A 24585-nucleotide genomic window follows, 5' to 3' on the forward strand; every position below is an offset into this window, starting at 1 on the left:
CAAAACAAACCAGATAAAGGGACCTAGCATAAAAAGCCAACATTTTGAAAGTTAAGTGATTCAAACTTTTTCACTCTGGAACACAAAACAAAACAGTGTGACTCTGGAATGATTTGCTCTGATTATAATATGAATCTGTTTCTGAAATATTTACCATTCTATGTACATTTTCTTTCCCCTAGAAAATGATTTTTAGCCATGATATTATGCATCATTCTCATTTCGGTACTCAAATAATCAAAAGTATGGAATCTTGCATATAAACTGTTAAGACCATGAAAGTAGAATAATAAGATGAAGGAGACAAGGACTGTGCAAAGAAGACATCTGGGTCAGATAAGTGAAAAAAGGATTACATAATTACCAACAATATGACATATTAGTGATGATAAGGGTTGTAATGATGTCTACTCAAAATTTGAAAATACCTGTAATAGGTCTTAGTCGCCGTAGAACAGAAGATGGCCTTCTCATATCAGCAAGAAATTTGTACAGATCTTCATCACTTAGGCGGTCTCCTTCCTAAGGAAAAAGTATTCAACAAAACAAATATAGTAGATTGAAAATAAGTGTATATTGCCTATTAATATTCCTACTCTCTTCTGTGAGTTTAGTCAGAATGAAAAGATTAAATTAATATAATTATGATTAAAAATAAATATGATTTCCTTCTTTTTATGCTTTCAAATTTTATTAAGAGCTATGATAATATTATCCATACTTTAATTTTGTACTTTTACTTATAGCCCATTATTTATGTCTATAAGATATTACAGGATACTCTAAAATATAAGCAATCAATACAAGTTAGATGTAGATGAAAAGAAAAAAGAAAAATAAGAATATAGACATAAAAGAAACATATATATAGGGACACCTGAGTGGCTCGGCGGTTGAGCTTCTGACTTCAGCTCAGGGCGTGATCCCAGGGCCCCGGGATCGAGTCCCACATCGGGCTCCCTACAAGGAGGCTGCTTCTCCCTCTCCCTGTGTCTCTGCCTCTTTCCCTCTCTCTTTCTGTGTCTCTCATGAGTATATAAATAAAATCTTTAAAAATATATATATGTGTATATATATATATATATATACATATATATATACATACACATGTACACAACAGTCTTAAAAACTTGTTAGAGTTTTTGTCTTTTCAATTTTACATCACCAAACTTCTCAAATGTAAAATATACAGCATCAGCTAAATTTGAAAAAGAGTAAGTAGCAAGAAAAACTACACTTTTTTTGCTGATTGCAAGTACTTTTTAAAAAAATTTTCATTTGAGTATACTTAACACACAATGTTACATTAGTTTCAGGTGAACAACATAGTAATTTAAGGAGTTAGTACCTTATGCTATGATCACAAGTGTAGCTACCATCTATCACCATACAACACCATTACAGTATCATTGAGCATATTCCTAATGCTGTGCCTTTTATTCCCATGACTTCATTCCATAACTAGAAGCCTGTATCTCCCACTCTTTTACATTTTGCCCATCCCCCCACCTTTCACCCCTCTGGCAACCATCAATTTGTTCTCTGTATTTACAAGTCTGATTCTGCTTTTTGTTCGTTTACACATTTGTTTACAGAAACTACTCTGAAGGAAAAAAATAATTTTCCTGATACTGGGCAGCCCCGGTGGCTCAGTGGTTTAGCGCCACCTTCAGCCCAGGGCATCATCCTGGAGACCCAGGATCGAGTCCCATGTCAGGCTCCTTACATGGAGCCTGCTTCTCTCTCTGCCTGTGTCTCTGCCGCTCTCTCTCTCTCTGTGTCTCTCATTAATAAATAAAATCTTTAATAAAGAAAAATTTTCCTGATACTAAGACCAGAAAGAAAACTGTGAAACAATTTTAATCAATGGGAAATGAGACAAGCAAACAAACAAAAAACCAAACCACACCTATTAATAGAAAATTTTTAACTTAATGTAATATTTTTTCCTACAATTAATATAGGTAAGAATTTTACTCTTTTATTTAAGAGTCAAGCTTTAGATTTTATTAATTCAAACCTCTGCACTTGACACCTTATTGGTTTTAATGCACAGTTCATATACTTCTTATTTTATGTCTTAATGAACATGTTTAACATTAGTTTATTATTGTGGGCCCACCTTAACCCATATCCCACTTGTTCACTATTACATTCTAAAACAGGGTACAGAATTGATCATTTTTTATCCCACTATTTAGAAAAGTATTAATTTCCCAGTGATTCAAGATTTTTGTTAATATTTTAATAAACAGTCTTGAGTTTTATTAAGTTATTATTAGTGAATTTCATTTTATGAAGATTTTTTTTCTAATTACTGCAAATGTTCTACCAGTTTCCTAAAACAGTATACTCTCTCCTTTGAGTCAGATGTTTAAATGGTCCTTTTTGATGATACATTCAGATTACCTCTACTTAATTATTTGTCTACTTAACCTGTTAAATTGACTATATCATTGGCTTCCACTCCTGACTAATCATGTGCCTTTTGTTGGGTGAGGAATAATTCCCATGCCTCAACTTGGTCACATGACTGGCCTTGTCCAATAAGCAAATGTAAATGCAGAAATGTTTGCATAAGTGAGCTTGGCCCCTCTCTTGAACTTAAGCCACAAAAATGAGAATCAAGCCAGCCTGCTAGAGAATGAAAATAGAAGTAGAGAGACATGGAAGACGCCAGACTCATTTCAGTCTTCCCAAGAAAAGTCAGTCTAGACTTCTAGCCATTCTAGTCTAGTCTAAGACAATCTCCAAAGTGAATGAGACTAGCTGATAACCCCCACTCCCATACTGCAGTCATCATTGTGTACTCAAACTTACGTACCTGCCAACAAATAAAACAACTATTCTTGAAACTAATGTGTGGGTTTAATTTTGTTTTTATATCTCTCTGTATTTTTAATTTTGGCTTGGCAATTTCAAATGCTTATATATAAGCATTGCTGATTATTATATCCCAGTCATAGTAATCTCTCATCAATTTAAAGAAAGAACTGTCTTTTGTATCCCATTTATGAGAAATTTATACCTTAAATTATACTATACAAAATTTTATTTCTGCTATTTACTTAATTTGCATTTGCCTGATGCTTTTAAAAATACTTATAGGGACGCCTGGGTAGCCTGGGTAGCTCAGCGGTTGAGTATTTGCCTTTGGCTCAGGGAGGGATCCCAGGTCCGGGATCAAGTCCTGCATCAGGCTCCCTGCAAGAAGCCTGCTTCTCCCTCTGCCTGTCTCTGCATCTCTCATGTATAAATAAAATCTTTAAGAAAAAAATACTTATAAAAATTGTACATGCTAATTATTAAAAAAATAGATTACACAAAGTATAAATGCTTTCCATTAAAATAAACAAATGTTTTCCATTGCTGATGTTTCCAATAATCATTCATTTTAAGTTTTCACAATCACCTTGTGCTAGTTTCTAGCTACTAGTCTCCAATACAGTATCCAGTACATGGTGAATGCTCAAAAAAATATTTGCTGGATACATAGGTATGTGGGTGGACTGATACACAGTACGTGCTGAACACTTAGAAACTATGAGTTGGATCAATAGGTAGGTGGGTGGATAGATGACTTGTTGATTTAAGGTTACAATACCAGGTCAATAATAAAGTAGGCTGAGAAATGAAAACAGAACTGTAGAAATAGTGGAGAAGTGATATAGCGGTTGAAAAAGTAGAAAGAGAGAAAAATGTCATAGCTGCAAGTCTATGTCACTGTATCACATAAATCTACTGCTCTGTTTCTGTAGCTTTATTTGGTCTATCACTTCAACCAAGTTAACACTGTGGCCTTTTCTAGACTCTTATTCTATTGTCCATAATAAAAAGACCCTTAACCACTTCGGACACTTCTCAGCTGCTTCACTCTCCATTTGAATCTCTAAGAGCAGCTGTATAAATACTCTTGACATAAAACTGTGAATGGGGATGCCGCCTGCCTTCAGCCTAGGGCATGATCCTGAAATCCCTGGATCGAGTCCCATATTGGGCTCCCTGCATGGAACCTGCTTCTCTCTCTGCCTCTCTCTCTCTGCGTCTCTCATGAATAAATACATAAAATCTGAGAAAAAAAAAAAAAACTGTGAACGGGGCTTCAACTACACTGCTATTTTTCACTTTACTTTCCTAAATTCTTGCCTTCTTTCAAGTTACAAGATGTCAGTAGGCCAGGATTTCCTCCTTTTATTTAGAATAAGACCTCAAAAGAAGGAATTCTCCAACAATACTTAGCACTTCTCTTTCATCTGTTCCAAAATATATGCATGGTAACAATCCATTTTGTAGGGATCCCTGGGTGGCGCAGCGGTTTGGCGCCTGCCTTTGACCCAGGGCGCGATCCTGGAAACCCAGGATCGAATCCCACGTCGGGCTCCCGGTGCATGGAGCCTGCTTCTCCCTCTGCCTGTGTCTCTGCCTCTCTCTCTCTCTCTCTCTCTGTGACTATCATAAATAAATAAATAAATAAATTTAAAGAAAAAAAAAATCCATTTTGTATCAAAATTCGGTATGGATATGCACACATGCATGTACTCACACAAAAATTAAAGGGAAAAAAGCTCACTGAAGCAATATTTAACCTAAATGCAATGCACTATTATTTTTCTATTCTACTGGATTTGTTTTTAAAGTGGATATTATCTATTACATTTCCATTACTGTTGGGGATCATGACTAGCATTTGAAAACTAACGATCGGATTCATGATTTGAAGTACAGAGAATGTATTTGTAAAGAATAAAATATCTTTGATCAAGAACTTCCTGGACCTATAAATACACCTATAAAAACAATGCACTACTAAGGCCTGAAAGTCCTATTCCATATACTATAGATGTCATAATTCAAACAAACAAACAAACAAAAATGGGTGGGGAAGAGAGATACAATCACATAATTGCTTAGTAAGAAAATTTATAAACCATAAATGTTTAAAAATTAAAATATTACAATTAAGAAACAGGATATAAATCTGGAGGACTGATTTTGATCCATTATAACATTTAAATAAATATAATTATCCAACAGGCACAGTATTATTTTATTATACTTTTATCTTTAAAAGATTTTTAATTTCTCAAAATCACACTTACTGCATATACATGCATAATTACAACTTTTCTGAGACCAAAAAATTTTATGTACAAATACCCTCTAGAATTCCTACATGACAGAACAATACCTGCTTAAAAAAATTCGTCACTGTTAGAGTAGCAGGTCGAAAGCTGGTCAAGTTACAAGCATCATCTCCACTTGTTGTCCTTTCAAGTGATCGTCTGCCAACAATACTAGAATTCCTCCTCTCTGACCAAGACCCTTTTCTTTCTATCAAGGGGGGAAAAAAAAGTATAGAATTCATTTTCATAATACTTAAAATTTGTTTTAAAGCAGCTTTGCAAATACAGAAAAAAAAACATTAAAAGTGAAAATTATCTATTCAGCATATTGTTTGTAGTAAGAATTTTACTTTCAGATGGGTGACTAGGTTGCACAGTCAGCTAAGCATCAGACTTGATTGGGCTCAGGTCCATGATCTCAAGGTTCTGAGAACGAGCCCGGTGTCAGGCTCCGCACTCAGCACAGAGTCTACTTAAAATGTTTCTCCTTTGTGCTTGCTTCGGAGGCACATATACTAAAAAGGACTGTTCCTCCCTCTCCTTCACTTTTGACAAATGAATACTTCTGTGGAAGTGGTATTTTCTCTAACATATATCATTTGCTTTTTCATTCCTTAAAGCAGTGCCCTGAAATTACAAAGCCACCTTCTTTCCTCTTCCAGTTTGGAGAAATTGGTGTTCACAATAATAGAGAAACTTAGAACTCAAGTTCACTCCCTCTTTCTCAAATAAATATATAAATCTTAAAAAAAATATTTCATTTCTGGAGAGATCAATAAAGAAGCACTGTACCTAAATCTTCTCGTTCTCTTTTTAAAATTTCTCCAGTGTAAAACAAGTTTCTACTACACAAAATTTATGCAGATGACCAAAGATGAGCTATGAAGAACAGCTGCAGAAGAATTATGCATTTATTGGGAAATATTCACACAATAAAAATTTTAGTCACCATATAATAGTCCCCCAGTCTTAGCACTTGAATTTGAAAGAGAATTTTAATTCAAAGTCCTTGCAAGATAACCCTGTTATTCAAAACCATATAAACAGCTATATTGCAGATCAACAAGGAAACAGAAAACTTAAAACTATAAACAAACTATACATAACAGACATCTATCTATACTACATATCAGCAAGCAAAAGTAGAATACATGTTCTTCTCAAGCACACACAACTTAGAACATTCACCAAGGTCTCATCTATAAGACAAAATAGAATAAATTTAAGAGGCTGAAATCGTATAAAATATGTTCTCCAACAACAATCAAATCAAACTATAAATCAGTTACAGAAGAAAATATGGGGAATTCATAAACATGTGGAAGTTAAACAGCAAACTCTCAAACAACAAGGGTAATTAGGAAATAAGATGAATAAAAATTAAAACACAATATCCCAAGACATATGGGATAAGCAATGCTCAGAATGCTCAGAATAAAATTTACACCTATGAGTACCTATTAAAATGCCTATTGGATCCCTGGGTGGCTTAGTGGTTTACTGCCTGCCTTCAGCCCAGGATACGATCCTGGAGTCCCGAGATCAAGTCCCACATCAGGCTCCCTGCATGGGCCTGCCTCTCCCCTCTGTCTGTGTCTCTGCCTCTCTCTCTCTGTCTCTCTCTCTCTGTCTCTCTCTCTCTGTCTCTCATGAATAAATAAATAAAATCTTAAAAAAATAAAATACCTATTATATTTTTAAAAAAGGAAGAAAACTCTCAAATCAATAACTTAACCTTATGCTTTAAGAAACTAGAAAATGAGAAAACTAAAATTGAAGCAAACATGACAAAAGACTCAAAAAAATACAACACATAAATGGTAATAAATGAAACCGAAACTAAAAACACATCCATGAAATGAAAAACTGGATCTCCAAAAAGAAAATTTTAAAAATGTTAGCTAAATGAGTAATTTAAAATATAGACAGGATTCAAGTTACTAAAAATCAGGAATGAAGGAAGAGATATCACTACGGTTCTTAGAAAAAGGATTATATTACAATATTATGAATAACTGTAGGAATTAGATAATTTACACAAAATGAACCTTCCGGGGATCCCTGGGTGGCTCAGCGGTTTAGCGCCTGCCTTTGACCCAGGGCACAATCCTGGAGTCCCGGGATCAAGTCCCAGGTCAGGGTCGCGGCATGGAGCTGGCTTATCCCTCTGCCTGTGTCCCTGACCGCCCCCCCAATGTCTATCATGAATAAATAAATAAAATCTTAAAAAAAAAATGAACCTTTCTAGAAAGAAACATAATAATGAAACTGATTTAAGGTAAAACAAAAAATATAAAATGATCTAAAACAAGTGAAAAGATCTATTTAGTAAAGAAAAAAACTTACCACAAAAAGACCAAGCCAAGATGGCTTCACTAGAGAATTTTTCCAATATTTCAAAAAACAAATATCTCTTATAGAAAAAAAATATTAAATAAAATACTGGGAAACATATTCTAACATCTACAAAAAACTTACATACCGTGACCAAGTGGGATTCCTCCCAAAATGTTAATCTTACATTTCTTAACTAATCTTGTTTAACATCCAAAACCCAATCAACTAATGCAAGACACCCTACTAAACGAATATAAGACAAAAACTATACAAGACAACTCTAAGGCAGAAAAAAGATTTGACAAAATTCATCATTCTTTCCAGATAAAAACATTCAAAAAGTTAGGAATAGAAGGTAATTTCATCAATCTACTAAGCTACACTTATGAAAAATCGACAGAAACAAACTTGATTAAAAAAGGCTGAATGTACTCCTCCCAAGGTCAGGAACAAGAAGAGGATATCCACTCTTGCCACTTTTATTAAATATTATTAGGAGGTTATAGTTAACATTGTATAGGAGGCTCATTAGAAAAGAAAAATATAAAAGACATCCAGACTGAAAAAGAAACAGTAAACTTTTTGTTATTTACATATGACTTGACCTAGTATAGAGAAAATCCTAAAGAATCCAGGAAAAAGAAAAAAAAAAAAAAACATTGTAATTAGCAAACATGTTAAAAATGATTTCAAAGTTCAGGACAAATATTCAAGTCAATATTCTTTTTTTTTTTTTTCAAGTCAATATTCTATACATAACAAGTAAATATTCTAAAAATAAAGTTAAGAAAACAATTGCATTTAAAATAGCATAAAAAACAGTAAAATATTTGGGTATACATTTAACAGGAAAAGTGCAAGGCTTGTATACTGAAAACGATAAACTGTTGAAAAAAAAAGTTAAGATCTAAATAAATGGAGAAACGTTCCATGGATTGGAAGATTTAATATTGTTAAGAGGGCTTGGGGCAGCCCGGGTGGCTCAGCAGTTTAGCGCAGCCTTCAGCCCAGGGCCTGATCCTGGAGACTCGGGATGGAGTCCCACGTCAGGCTCCCTGCATGGAGCCTGCTTCTCCCTCTGCCTGTGTGTGTGTGTGTGTGTGTCTGTCTGTCTGTCTCTCATGAATAAATAAAATATTTTTTAAAAAAATAAAAAAAAAAAAAAAGAAATTGACAGCTGATCCTAAATTTCATATGAAACTACAAGGGCCCAAATAGGGAGGAAAAAAAAAACTTTAAAAAAAATAATAAAGTTGGAGGGCTCTCTCCAATTTCAAAACTTATTGCAAAGCTAAAATAATCAACGCAGTATAGTACTACCAGAAGCTCAGACACATAAATCAACGGAATAGAATTGAGAGTCCAGAATTCAACCCATATATCTATCATGAACTGATTTTCAACAAGAATGGCAAGACCCTTTGCTGGAGAAAGAACAGTCTTAGCAAATGGGTGCTGGGACAACTCATTATCTACATAAAAAAAATAATGGTTGGACCTCTACTTCTCATGTAGCCAAATAAGAGCTATACCTATAAAATTCTATAAAGCATACAAGTAAATCTTCCTGATCTGAGATTAGGTAATGTTTTCTTAGATATAACTCCAAAAACACAAGCAACAAAAGAAAGGAGAAACGGAACTTCATCAAAATTTTAAATCTCTGTGCTGCAAACAATACCAGCAAAAAAATAAAAAAACAACCCATAGACTTGGAAAAAATATTTACAAATCCTTAATTAGATAAAAGATTTGTATCCAGAATACAAAAGGACTCTTATAACTCAATGACAAGTAAATTTTTAAAAACACGTAAAAAATTAGCATACACTAGAAAACAAGACAAAACAGATATTAAAAATAAAAAGGGCAAAGGATTTGACTACATATTTATCCAAAGAAAATATACGAATAGCCAGTGCAGTAAAATAATACTAAAGATCATTAACTATCAAGGAAAGGCAAATCTAAACCACAGTGACAAACCTCTTTACCCACACTAGGATGGCTGTAATCAAAGGACCAGATAATACAAGTGTTGGCAAAGATATAGAGAAATTGGAACCTTCACACACTGCTAGTAGAAATTTTAATGGAGCAGCAACATTGAAAAAAAGCCTGGTAGTTCATTAGTAGGTGAAAGAATTATCATATGACTTAACAATTAATTACCAGTTTAAAACCAAAAGAAATGAAACATATATTCAAATAAAAGCTTGTCCATGAACATTAACTGCAGTATTTATACTAAACGAATAGTTTAAACAACCTAAATGTCTGTCAACTGATGGATAGACAAATAAAATGTGCTATATCCACGTGATGGACTATTATTTGGCAATAAAAAAAATTAAATACTGATACATGCTACAACATGATTGAACTTTTAAAACATTACACCATGTGAAAGAAAGTATTAACAAAAGACTACAATTATATAATTCTATTGATATGAAATGTCTAGCATAGACAAATCCATCTATGTCTCCATAGACAAAAGAGATCAGAGATTGTTTAGGGTTGTCTTTGGGAATTGGGGAAGAAGGGATAGTTACTGCTAATGAGTAGAACAGTGTTCCAAATTAGACTGCGGTGACAGTTGTAGAACCTTGTGAATAGATTCAAAAAAAAAAAATGAATTAGACACTTTAAATGGGTAAAATGTATAGCATATGAATTACACCTCAATAAAGCTGTGGGTTGGGGGGAAGGCAAGAAAAAAAAAACACTGAATGCCTCTGAACATTGCAAGGTGTACAAATAAAACAAGCCAAAAAAAAAAAAAAAACCCAAAAACAAATAAAACAAGCCTATATAGAAAAAAATTTAAAAGTATACATTTAAAATATTTTATATAAAACACTCTTACCTCCAGTGCTTATTTCCACCTCTGTAGAATCTCTTTCCAAACTCCCTGCACTGCTAACAATATTCATTAAATGGATTGCAGTCCAAGCAAAAGGCATGCGATACTTCCCAAGTCTTTGACAAAACTGATCGGCTTGACTTTTCAGCTTCTCCAATTTTTCCTTATTCTGCAAAACAAAACTTTATACATTATATAATTATGCTCAAAAGAAATGAATTAAAGACTACTCCATAATACATAAAAGGACAGGGTAAGAACTCGCAATTCTCAACACAGATGGAAAAATAATCTATACCTTTCAGAGATCAACTAACACTACATTTATCTTAACCACTGAATAATTTCAATCCATTCTATAAATGTATGTGCAGAGTAAGTCTTTCAAATTTCTCTTTGTGATTATCTCATCTTGGTAGGAAAGAAAGGAGAGCAAGTGTCAAACATGTTTATGTATTACAAGTACTATTTTATGCAAAGAAACATAACCATGTTCTAGCCAATAACTGCTAAATACAAAATATTCAAGGTTATGACTTACTAAATTTTATTATTCTAAAAAAGATGGAAGTAGTTGAGCCACTTGGAACTAATCCTGAATTTTATGGCAAGAAAAGGAATAAGGTAAGGTGGGAGTGGGGGGCACAAATAGGCTAATAACATATAAACTCAAAATTGTAATTAAAGAAATAAAGAAAAAATTATTACAAATGGACTAAACCCTAGAAATAAACTGATGGTCCAAACACTATGTAACTACCTAGAAGATACCATGAAGCTAGCCCAACTTTTAGGCTGTCCTGGACACAAACGCTAAGGTGGCCTATGAGAACTAACCAATAGGGAAAGCCAGAATACAGTAACCCTGATTTCAATCAGCTAGCCAGGGATCAGAGGACAGTATCATGTCCTCAGGTCTACCTATATTAGCAGAAAAAGCTCAGTTCCTGTACTAATTTCACAAAGATAGAAAGCAAAACATATTCTAGATTTTGGTAACTTGTCCAGTATTCCTCAATCATACTATCCTGGCTGTTTCAACTATTAAATCATGTGGTCAAAGATCTAAGATCTTCTGTTATTTTGTAGCTAACACAGGGTATCTGAAATTTGGTACCAACTTTATATGAATTACTTCTGCTTTATAAATTGATCCAGATTCTAAAACTTAGTCATCTGATGGCAAAAGATAGATTGCATTTTCTATTTTTACTGTATTCCTCAATTATCTGCAGCGTGACAGAGCTCAAGAATAGTCATCTTACTATGAAGTTTTATTATCAATATCACTATTTTGTAAAACTATAACTATTTTTGAAAATTTTAGTTATTTGGGAATTAAGTACATTAATTTCTCTTCAAGAAAAAAATTCAGAGTCAATTAGTTTGGGAGTGAGAGAGATTTTGAAGAATAACACAGCACAGAGGCACCTGGGTGGCTCAGTCTTTTAAATGTCTGACTGGATTTCAGCTCAAGTCATGATCTCAGAATTTTGAGATTAAGCACAGCACTGGGCTCCCACTGGACATAAAGCCTGCTTAAAATTCTCTCATTCCAAAAAAAAAAAAAAAAAGTTCTCTCATTCTACCTGTCCCTAGCCACCACCCGCCAAAAAAAATGACATATGACAAAAGCTAGGTGGCAAAAAAGATAAAGAAGAAAGTAATAAATTGGGTAGGTCAATAGAAAATAATGAATTAGTAGTGAAATTCCTTAATATGCTTTGCATAGTATTCTGCCAAAGAATAACTTCGGAAATCAGAGGATGTTTAGGGTTGAGTTTGAGGATTTAGGGGAAATGGGAAGAAAACTATATGACTATAGAGATGGGAAATGACTATAAAAGTGAGAAAAAATGTGAGGCATGACAATCTACCTTCGTCGCATCTGCTTCTTTGAAAATCATATATGGTTCTGCACACTCTCCAATGTCACCTTGCTGTAGAACTTTTTCTAGCTGTCAAAGAAAAAAAAGTAAAGACTAATTAAGCTGAAAGAAAAAAAAAAAGCAATCAGCCAGGAATGCAAGGATGGTTCAACATTAAAACCAACCTTTCAACATAAAGTACATTAACAGAATGACAGAAAACACACACGATCATCTCAAGTGATACAGAAAAATAACTAGGCAAAGTTCAATACCCTTTGAATGCTAGGAACATTCAACAAACTAGGAATACGAGAAAGCTACCTCAACATAATAAATGCCGTATATGGAAATACCAGAGCTAAAATCATATTCAGTGGTGAAAGACTGAAAGTTTTTCCTCTAACATCGGGAACAAGATATGGATGTTCACTTTTGCCAATTCTATTCAACAAAGTACTGGAAGTCTAAGCCAGAGAATAAAGCAAGAGAAACAGAATATATAGGACCAAATCTGAATGGAAGAAGTAAAATTGTCTTTGTCTGTAGATGTAATCTTTTGCACAGAAGAGCCTATTACACACACACACACACACACACACACATCACGGTTAAAACTAATAAATTCCACAAAGTTACAGGATACAAAATCAACATGCAGAAATTAGTTGTATCTCTATACATTAATAATGAACAATTCAAAAAGGAAATTAAGAAGACAATTCCATTTACAGTAATATCAAAAACAAAAAATATAGGTATCCCCCACTTTTAGAAAGCTCCCATTATGCCACTTTGCTTTTACAAAAGACCTACAATACTAGTTTTCATTAACTGAAAGAAATCTAAAGTTTCACCTTTATAAAAAAAAAAAAAGGCAAAAAGCAAAAATAACATTCAACATTTGCTTTGCAGTTGCCAGATATATAGGCAGTACGCACCTTGAGAAACAAGAGTGGCACTGCCAACCCTCTTCCCTGGACACTACACTCAGCATCTTAGCATCAAGCTGCCATAGCAGTGAACTCTATATATGAGCATCTGGGCTTTATCTCAATTTATTTTGTGCCTTTGTTGGCAAGATTATATCCAATGGTAGCAGGAAAGCCTAAGAGAGCTTATTTTTGGAGGTCCAAAAACACTCAAAAAATTTTCCATATAAATAAATGGTAACTATTTTTTCACTTTATGCCATTTCAGCTTACAAAAGTTTCATAAAGGCACTCTCCTTCCAGATAGCAAGGAAACCTGTACTGAGAAATTAACTTAACCAAAAAAGGTAAATGATCTGTAATCTGAAAACCATAAAACACTTGTAAAAGAAATTGAAGAAGATATAAAAAGACATCCCATATTCATGGACCAGAAACTTTAAAATCCTTAAGATATCAATTCTACACAACGCAATCTAGGGATTTAGTGCAATCTCTACCAAATCTCAAGGATTTTTGTTTGCAGAAATAGAAAAATTCATCCTAAAATTCATATGAAATTTCAAAGAACCTTCAATAATCACAACAAACCTTTATAAGGAGAACAAAGCTGGAAGTCTCATATTTCCAGATTTCACAATACAAAGCTACAGTTATAACAAAAATTTGATACTGACATAAAGACATATATATAGATGAATGGAACAGAATACAGCCCAGAAATAAACCTTCATGATTTTCAACAAGATTGCCTAGACCATTAAATGGGGAAAGGACAGTTTTTTCCAAAAGTAGTATTTTAAAAACTATATATCCAAATGTAAAAGAATAAATTTAGACCCTTACCCTTTATCAAATACAAAAATTAACACAAAATGAACCAAAGACCTAAATGTAGACCTAAAACGTAAAACTCTTAAGAGAAAAATTAGAAGCTTCATGACACTGGAATTGACATTTTCTTGGATTTGACACAGAAAAGCAAAGGCATGGGGAGCCTGGATGGCACACACGGTTAAGCAACAGACTTGATTTCGAATCAGGTCATGATCTCAGTGTTTTGAGACTGAGGCTCATGTAGGGCTCCACACTCAGTAGGGAGTTTGTTTAAGACTCTCCCTCTCCCTCTGCCCCTCCCCCTACTCCCTCTCTGTCTCTCTCTCAAATAAATAAATCTTAAAAAGAAAAAAAATAAGCACAAGCGTCCCTGGGTGGCTCAGTTGGTTCAGCGTCTGCCTTCAGCTCAAGCCATGATCTCAGGGTCCTGGAAGTGAGTCCCACATTGGGCTCTCTGCTTAGCAGGGAGTCAGCTTCTCCCTCTGCCCCTTACGCCACTCATACTCTCTCTCTCTCTCTCTCTGAAATAAATAAATAAAATCTTGGGGCGCCTGAGTAGCTTAGTTGGTTAAGCAGTTGCCTTCAGCTCAAGTCAGGATCCCAGGGTCCTGGGACCAAGCCCTGCATTGGGCTCACTGCTCAGCAGGGAGCCTGCTTCTGCCTCTCCCTAGGCTGTCCATCCTCCTTATGCTCTCTGGCTCTCCTGTGTCTGTCAAATAAATAAAAAATCTTACATACATACATACATACATACATGCATATATATCTTTTAGAATGATCTTTTTTAAAAAAGCACAGGCATACCTCAACAAAAAATTTAATTAAAATACTTTTAAGGTTATTCTGTTATCATTACCTTAATGATAAATGAAATGAAATTTTTTAAAAAAAAGCAAGTTTATCTTCCCCTATTTGTAGGTTTCTTTCAATGAGCTTTGTTTTTGTACTCTAAACTTCCATAAAAAATAATCCAAACAAAATGGTATTACTCCTTCACATATTTACCAGAAAGCAACTAAGCTGTTAAACAGAACCCAAGGGGCACCCAAGGGGCACCCAAGTGGCTCAGGGGTTGAGCGTCTGCCTTTGGCTTAGGTCACGATCCCGGGGTCCTGGGATGGAGTCCCACATCAGGCTCCTCGCATGGAGCCTGCTTCTCCCTCTGCCTATGTCTCTGCCTCTCTCTCTGTCCCTCACTAATAAATAAAACTCTTTAAAATAAATAAATACATACATACATGCAATACAATACAATAAACAAACCCCAAAATGAGCAAGGAATTAATAATCCTGGCTCAGGGCAGCCCAGGTGGCTCAGCGGTTTAGTGCCGCCTTCAGCCCAGGGCATGATCCTGGAGACCCCGGATCAAGTCCCACGTCAGGCTCCCTGCATGGAGCCTGCTTCTCCCTCTGCCTATGTCTGTTCCTCTCTCTCTTTGTGTGTGTGTCTCTCATTAATAAATAAGTAAAATCTTTAAAAATAATAATAATAATAATAATAATAATCCTGGCTCAGCCAGAATTCCAGTATCTCGGACAATGATATATTGCACTAATAGCTCCAATTCTTCACCCTTCCTTTACCCTGCTCATTGCTACATGACGTGGGAATCCCTCTGAATAAAAAGGCCAGCCAAGTATATATCCCAACTCCTTGATTTTGTGTTCTGTCACGTGACTTGTATTGGCCAACGGAATGTTAGCTGGATGTGACCTAAAGCTTAAAAGGTGCCTATGCAGGTGGGTCTACTTTTTGGCACTTCTACAATCACCATGAGAATGTGCCAGATTAGACTGCTAAAAAAGAGACATATAGAAAAGTACAGCTTCAGCTGAATCAACTGACCCCTCCACCGCACCAACAGACAACTACAGGAACACAAACCACCTGTATTGATTAACCACCAGACAACTCAGATGCATGACCTAAGTAAGTGCCTGTTGTTGCATGCTACTAGGATCTCTTTTTCTTCATGTATAGCCATAACTCACCAGCACACAGATCAATAGAATTCTTCCTCTCAGGGAACAAAACCATCCCGCTGCACAACAAGTGATTTAAGAAAACCTCCTAAATTAACATTTTCTTTAAAATTTTAATATTTTAACTTGTTCAATTTTTTAAAATTATAAAAAAGCTTGTTCTATGTATACACATATATTTGTATACATCTATATTTTATAAAATTGACATCATACAGTTTTGTACCAGATTTTTCACTAAATATTATACGCCACATATGTTTCTGTATCACTAAAAATTCTTCCAAATTGTGCTTTTATTTGCCATGTATCGAATATAATATGAATTAATATGAATATGAATTAATATAAATATAATATGAATATAATATGATTTATCTCCCTATTTACTTACATTGAACATTTACAATATTTCTTACACTTAATCCTATCTAAACTGTTCACTCCGATGATGACAACCAAATCTTGTCACTAAATAATCTCACTTTCAAACAGTAAATATTCCAACCATCAGCTGTATCTTTCCATATCATATCCTCAAATATGTTCTATTTTATGAAAACATACCATTTTCCCATGTAAAGGAACTTGTATATACTATATTTATCAATTGTATTAGTATCTAGAACTTTACTCTTTGAGTTTCAAAAGACCACTGCTGCTAAATCCTTGCTTGTAGGACTGATTAACTGTTCACAGTAGCTAAGACCTATTTTAACCTGAATTCATAGCAATGTGTCCACAAATTAGGACATTATTCCTGTGGGTAAACAGGATTCATTTCATGACAATCCATTTTATAGCCTTATTGTAAAATTCATTACCTTTTAGGGTAATTTTATATAAATGAAGATAAAATGATTAAAGAATATATTTTAGGCTTCTCTCAAATCAAGGTCAAGTTATGGTAAAGTATTCTTCAAGTTATCCTAAGCTAAACAGCTTAGTAAAATTCAGATTTTAAATTTTGAATCCTTATTCTTTTCTTTGTTTTTGTCTTTGTTATGTTTTGTTTCATGTTTTTATTTATGCCCCAGTTAGTTAATATATACTTTAATACCAGTTTCAGGAGTAGAATTTAGATATTCATTACTTATGTATAACACCCAGTGCGCATCATAAGTGCCTCCTTAATATCCATCACCCATTTAACCCATCTTTCTGCCTACCTCATCCTCAATAATCCTCAGTTTGTTCTCTATACTTAGAAGTCTGTTTTATGGTTTGCTTCTCTTTTCTTTTTCCATGTTTGTAATTCTTATTCTTAAGTGGCTGACACTCAAATCATAATGCTCCATGACCTCAATGATTTACATATTCATATTTATATAATATTTATGTAATATAAGAACTGAGGGATGCCTGGGTGGCTCAGTGGTTGAGTGTCTGCCTTTGGCTCAGGGCGTGATCCTGGAGTTCCAGGACTGAGTCACGCATCAGGCTCCCTGGATGGAGCCTGCTTCTCCCTCTGCCTAGGTCTTTGCCTCTCTCTGCGCCTCTAATGAATAAATAAGTAAAATATTAAAAAAAAAAAAATACAAGAACTGAGTAAAAAGATCATAGTAAGCCTCCTGTGACAGTTAATTTTTTTTTTTTTTTAAAGGGAGATTGGCAAGTGTTAGAGAGTTGAGAGAGACAACACCTCAGGGAGATTTTTTTTTTTAATTTTTATTTATTTATGATAGTCACAGAGAGAGAGAGGCAGAGACACAGGCAGAGGGAGAAGCAGGCTCCATGCACCGGGAGCCCGATGTGGGATTCGATCCCGGGTCTCCAGGATCGCACCCTGGGCCAAAGGCAGGCGCCAAACCACTGCGCCACCCAGGGATCCCGACAGTTAATTTTATATAACAACTAGGCTATGATGCCCAGTTATTTGACCAAACTAACCTATGTGTTGCTATGAAGGTATTTTTAGAGGTGATTAGCATTTAAATCAGTAGAGTACGGGCACATTGGTGGCACAGACGGTTAAATGGCTACCTTCAGCTTGGGTTATGACATCAGGTTCCTAGGATCAAGTCCTGGGCTCCCTGATCAGTGGGGACCCTGCTTCTCCCCCTCCTCCCTGCTTGTGCTCTCTCTCTCACTATCTCTCTCTCACTCTCCCACATAAATAAATAAAAATTTTATAAAAATAAATACATAAATTAGTAAAGCAGACTGCCTTCTCCACTACCTTCTCCAATTGGTGGAACTCATCCAATTAGGAGAAGGCCTTAAAAACAAAGACTGAGGTTTCTCAAATAAATAATTCTCAAGACTGCAACAACGAACCCTGCCTGAATTTCCAGTCTGCTGCCCTTTGGAATTCAGACTCAAGACCACAATACCATCTCTTACCTGAACTCCAACCTGCCCGCTTGCTCTACACATTTCTAACTTGCCAGTCCTCACAATTACACATGAGCCAATTCCTTAAAATCAATCAATCTCTCTCTGTGTTTATGTGTGTGCTCCATCCTACTGATCTGGAGAGTCCTGATTAAGAGAGCTCCCATTCAAAAAAAAATTTAGGTAGCACCTATAGTGCACACATCCAATACTGTGTTAAGAAATATTACAGTGGGCGCACCTGAGTGGCTCAGTTGGTTAAGTGTCTGCCTTCAGCTCCAGTCATGATCTCAGGGTCCTGGGATCAAGCCCTACATCTGGTTCCCTCTTCAGCAGGGAGTCTGCTTCTCTCTCTGCCCCTCCCCCTATTCATGAGCACTCAATCTCTCTCATAAATAAAAAAGAAAAAATAAGATGAAAAAATAGATAAAATCTTTGCTCTGAAAAGCTTGTGATATTAACGGAGAGACAAATATACAGACACTACACAAATAAACTTATATATTTAAAATTATTCTCACCTTTATTACAAGAAAAACATCTTGGGAAGGATAAGTAATAGAAAAAATAGCTGATCTTGCCAAAGTGGTAATGGCAGCAGGTGGTACATGGGGACGTAATAATCCTTTCATTTGTTCAGAATTCAGGTCAAAATAAAAGTTTTCTGAAATCTAAAAAAAAATTCATATATTAAATTTAAAATCTGTACATTTTACAAAAATAAAGTACATTCAGTCTTATTATAGATACTACAACATTATATTAACATACAGTTTATCATATATTTCAATGACCAATCTTTACATGTCTAAATCAAACCAAAAAGAAATATACAAACTATTTGGGAAATATACAAGAAACATATCTAAAGAACTACATTCCTAATATTTTTGCTTAGAAATGTAACCTATAATACAGTACACAAAGAAATTATTAAGATGAATTACCTCAAATGGAGTCTTTAAAAAATTATATGAATAATATTTTAGGAGATTGGTTTAGCAAATACAAGCTGCTAGGGAAGAGTTACACTGCAAAAATCTATAATATATTGATAGCAGAAGTCACTACAAGTACTCAGTTTCTATTATACATTAATTAGGCTTAGAACATAAGTTAAGAAGTGCTGGACGAGGAACGCCTGGGTGGCTCAGTCAGTTAAGCATCTGCCTTCAGCTCAGGTCATGATCCCAGGGTCCTGGGTTCGAGCCCTGCATCAGGATCCCTACTCAGTGTGGAGCCTGTGCTTCTCCCTCTCCCATGCTCTCTCAAATAAATAAAATCTTTAAAAAAAGAAAGAAAGAAAGAAATGCTGTATGAGATGACCCTCTGAAAAACTCCTAAGCTAGGGACACCTGGGTGGCTTAGCGGTTGAGTGTCTGCCTTTGGCTCAGGGTCTGATCCCGGGATCCGGGATCGAGTCATGCATCGGGTTCCCTGCAGGGAGCCTACTTCTCCCTCTGCCTATGTCTCTGCCTCTCTCTCTCTCTCTGTCTCTCATGAATAAAAAAAAAAAAAAAACTCCTAAGAATAATAAAGATATGAGTAAAACTAAAGCAGTATATAAGACAAAATATTTCAAGCACACATAAATGATCTTTTAGCTAATGAATTTTAAACCTGCATCAACAAAAATTCCTAATGATTCTTATCTTTTATATATTATTTGCTTAAAATGCTTTCCTTATATTAGTTTTTCTTAAACTAAAAGAACGTTGCTTCTGCTACTTGCTGTTGGAACTCTTTCAATTAAACAAAAACTAAGTATCAACTAAACTATTTTATAGTAAGAAAATATTTACCATATCTCAATAAATTAAATTTCTAATTTCTTTTGAAAAGATGTATGTTTCACAATTCACATGAAAAGTGTTACTTATTTATCTTTTAAAACAAATTAAAAATCAATTTCTGAAACCTAGGATTGTGACCAGACTGTGTTCAAATAACAGACTCTTACCTTTTTCTTTTCCTTGACATCATATAAAGCCAAACTTGCAAAAATGGGTTCAATTTCAATTTCAAACCTTTAAGAAGAAAGAAAAAAGTTTAACTTTCTACATCAGTGCTATCCCATCTATGCTACTCCTTCTTTCTGAAACACTTTTCCACGTATAGCTTTCTGTCTAAATCAATCATTACATTACCTAGGTAATCCATATATTCAATGTAAAAAAAAATAAGAAAACACGTAAAAAATTTCAGAGAAAAATGGGAGCACACAAAATTCCACCAGATGGAAAGAACCAAAATTAAGGTTCGAGGCCTACACATTCTAGACTTTTGTCTATGTATAAATGCATGTGGTGAATGGATTTTTTTAAAACAAAGTGTGCCACTATATATTTAGTGGTCTGCTTTTTCAACTTATTATTCTATGGATATATATCCCTGTCATACATATTAATCTAACCATGATTTCTAATGCTGGCATAGTAATTTTCATTATATAAATATGCCAAAATGTACTTTTTTTTTAAGATTTTATTTATTTATTCATGAGAGAGGCAAAGACACAGGCAGAGGGAGAAATAGGCTCCATGCATGGAGCATGATGTGGGAATGGATCCCAGGACCCCAGGATCACACCTGGGCCAAAAGCAGATGCTCGACCGCTGAGCCACCCAGGCATCCCACCAAAATGTATTTTAGAACTATAATCCTTAAATTGTGGTGTCTAATTTCACTTCTAAGAACAATGATTTACATATAGCAAACATTTAGTAAGTATCTACTGAATGAAATGATATGTAACATTAGGTTAACTAAAACTCTAGAACGGTGGTTCTCAATAAAGGACAATTTTGCCCCCAATGGGACATTTGGCAATATCTGGAAACATTTTAAACTATCATTACTGGGATCCCTGGGTGGCGCAGCGGTTTAGCGCCTGCCTTTGGCCCAGGGCGCGATCCTGGAGACCCGGGATTGAATCCCACGTTGGGCTCCCGGTGCATGGAGCCTGCTTCTCCCTCTGCCTGTGTCTCTGCCTCTCTCTCTCTCTCTCTCTCTCTCTCTGTGACTATCATAAGTAATAATAATAATAATAATAATAATAATAATAATAATAAATAAAAAAATAAACTATCATTACTAAAAAAATAAAATAATAAAAAAAAACTATCATTACTGCAGGTGTATTATTGGTATTTTAGTGAGTAGAGACTAAGCCTATATGGCAAAACATTCTGCACTGTATAGGAGAGACCCTGACAACAAAGAATTCTCCAGACAAAAAATGTCAATAGTGCTAAAGTTATAAAAACTCTGTTCTACACTGCTCATTTTTTTTTATCCTAAGAGTATTACCAAAGTCCTTGCCAGAGATGACATACTCACATTGGGTTAAAGGTTTAATGAAGGGTGACTCACAAAGATTTGGACAAGATTTCAGAATAACAGCTACAGAGAGTACAATTCTCCAGGGACAGCAATAGCAGGGAGTCATTATCAATCCCTGACCTAAAAGAGACCTTGGAAGTGGTAAATCAAAACTTAGAACAGGGACACCTGGGTGGCTCAGCGGTTTAGCGTCTGCCTTTGTCCCAGAGCATGATCCTGGAGTCCTGGGATCAAGTCCCACATCAGGCTCCCCACATGGAGCCTTTTACCTCTGCCTATTTCTCTCATGAATAAATAAATAAAATCTTTAAAAAAAAAAAAAACTTAGAAAAAATAGATAAGGGCCCTTCACAGAGGTGGTCTTGGAAGAAGGAGGCAACCAATCAATATGACCTAGCAGGGAACGAATAAAGGGAAAAAATACCCCTAATTTCACTCTCTTCTACCCCCTAACTTCCTAATGCCTCTTTTAGCAGAACTCAATGCAGAAGCCAAATAGGAATTTTGGTGATACTGTCTACACAGCTCAACTTCTACAATGCCTACTCTGCAATCTCTGTAACACCTGTTACTGTCACTCTCTCTGACTTTGTGACTCCAGTGGGTATGGTATCATACTGGACTTTTAATATGCATCTCTTCATATATTTATGACCATATAAGTATTGTCTTTTAAACCATTTTTCTATTTCTTGTGTGACATTTTCCTCATCAATGTATACTCTTTACCATTCTACATATGGACACTTTGTCAAATGTGAAGATATTGAAAATATCTTCTCCCTCTATATGACAGAGAAAGAAAAATACAGAGAAACAGATATCCACCTGTCCTGCCAATTTACTGAAAAGATTACTTTACCCCACTGTCTATAGAGTTGTCTCCCCCTATCTACAAAAACTATGTTCCAAGACCTTCCCCCACCCCCCAGCCATGGATGCCTGAAACCTTGTGGGTAGTCCTGGAATCTACATATACTATGTTTTCTCCAATACATAAACAATTGTGATAAAATTTAATTTATACTTTAGATACAGTAAAAGATTAAAAGGAATAGAACAAACAAAATAGAACAAGTACATAATAAAAGATATGTGAATGTGGTCTCTCTCCCTCAAAATCTTGTTGCACTGTACTCATCCTCCTTTTCCTTACGATGAGATGATAAAACGTCAATGTTTAAGTTGAAGGTGAGGAGAAGGACATAGGCTACCATGTATTGTCAAAAGGATCATCATCTGCTTCTGGATAGCAACTGACCACTGATAAATGAATCGATGAATGAGAGGGGGACTACTGTAGTACCACTTTAATAGTAAATCAAAAATCCATGAACATATAGGTCTATCTCTAGTTCTATTTCACTGGATGGTTTATTTAATTATGTGTCATTGCTATACTGTCTTAATTATGTAACTTCACATTAAGTCTTGATACCTAGTTTATAGTGCTTCAAAATTGCCCTGCCTCCTTTGACCCTTTTCATTTTCATATAAATCTTAAATTCAGAGCAGCCCAGGTGGCTCAGCACTTTAGTGCCACCTTCAGCCCAGGGCCTGATGCTGGAGGCCCCAGATCGAGTCCCACGTCGGGCTCCCTGCATGGAGCCTGCTTCTCCCTCTGCCTGTGTCTCTGCCTCTCTCTGTGTGTCTCATGAATAAATAAATAAAATCTTAAAAAAAAAAAATCTTAAATTCAGACAAAAATAAGCAAAAATGGATCAAATGTAACAGAAAAGTTAATTGCTTATTCAGAAAGTTAGCATCCTATTTTCTAATTTAGCAACATAAAATTCATGTATAACAGTTTTTTCTATGATATTGTTGGACAGTATTTAAAGATTCATATTGTCAGTATGATGAACAAAGATTGGAAATCTTGAGGAAAAAAAATCACTGTATTTCACATTAAGGAAGGCTCCTCCTGGGGATCCCTGGATGGCTCAGGGGTTTAGTGTCTGCTTTCAGCCCAGGGCGTGATCCTGGGGTCCCCGGATTGAGTCCCACATCAGACTCCCTGCATGGAGCCTGCTTGTCCCTCTGCCTGTGTCTCTGCTTCTCTCTCTGTGTCTCTCATGAATAAATAAATAAAATCTTTAAAAAAAAAAAAAGAAGAAGAAGAAGAAGGCTCCTCCTAATGCATAACAAGGATTTTTTAAAACAGATACATCATTTGATTTTTTTTTAAATGTTTCAAAGGCTCTTGCATTGTACAAAGGGACGGCCATGGTTGCTTTTTTAAAAGTCTTCTCTTTTTCAATGTACACTTCTCATACATTCAGTTTATAATCTGAGTCAAAAGAAATTTTAAAAAGCATACCATACTACTCTCATGCAACAAAACATAACCATGCTTCAGTTTGTCAAGAAATACTATTTAAGCACTTGATATTCAGTGACTACTAAGTTGCAAAAAGGGTTATTGTTGTTTTTTTTTTTTTCACTAGAAGTGCTGATTTATTTGAAATGTTGAGAATTCTAAAACATCCTCAAAAAGGTAATTTCTAATTACTCAGAGGCCTATCAAAACACACTACTAACAAAATATTGGCTTATTTCTTTCAGGCTTTCTTTTTTTTTATTTTTAATTCCCCTAAGGAAGTGCACTGTTCCTGGGAGTACTATAATACCAACTCAATGTATGGAGTAGATGGAGCAAACTCCTATTCCATCTCCCACTTCCAAATATCCATTTATATATATTTGGCTAGATGATGTATCAGATATTAAACTGATAAGAACAGATTTTAGTGGAGTATATTTTAACACATTTGCTTTCATACAATTTTCATTATACGGTTTTGAACATTTTATCAACATGTATTGACCTTCTATTATGACTTATGGTCAATTTTGCCTTATAATAATACTAATAATCTGGAACTACATTTTTGCCTTGGAGTTTTTTGAACCATACAGATACTATGTAAGCTTACGGTTATGAACTCAAGAGGAGTTATTGT

The 24585-nt window shown here is 35.0% G+C and overlaps 1 protein-coding gene and 1 pseudogene across 9 annotated transcripts in view; both read right to left on the reverse strand.

Moving 5' to 3' along the window:
* DOCK7 (dedicator of cytokinesis 7) overlaps positions 1–24585 on the reverse strand; it is a 219588-nt gene that overhangs the window by 146339 nt on the left and 48664 nt on the right. For 8 of the 9 annotated variants that reach the window (XM_072820523.1, XM_072820525.1, XM_072820522.1 and 5 more), the window contains 6 exons: positions 20241–20307; positions 18802–18951; positions 12204–12284; positions 10330–10495; positions 5189–5331; positions 429–522 (listed from right to left, as the gene is read on the reverse strand). In XM_072820523.1, coding sequence (XP_072676624.1) covers positions 429–522; positions 5189–5331; positions 10330–10495; positions 12204–12284; positions 18802–18951; positions 20241–20307 — 701 coding nt within the window. Of the gene's footprint in view, positions 1–428; positions 523–5188; positions 5332–10329; positions 10509–12203; positions 12285–18801; positions 18952–20240; positions 20308–24585 lie in introns of all 9 variants that reach the window. The other variant, XM_072820530.1, reaches the window with a different exon arrangement.
* Positions 24219–24383, reverse strand: LOC140631370 (U2 spliceosomal RNA; annotated as a pseudogene).

Source organism: Canis lupus, chromosome 3 (assembly GCF_048164855.1).
Source record: "Canis lupus baileyi chromosome 3, mCanLup2.hap1, whole genome shotgun sequence".
NCBI lineage: Eukaryota > Metazoa > Chordata > Mammalia > Carnivora > Canidae > Canis > Canis lupus.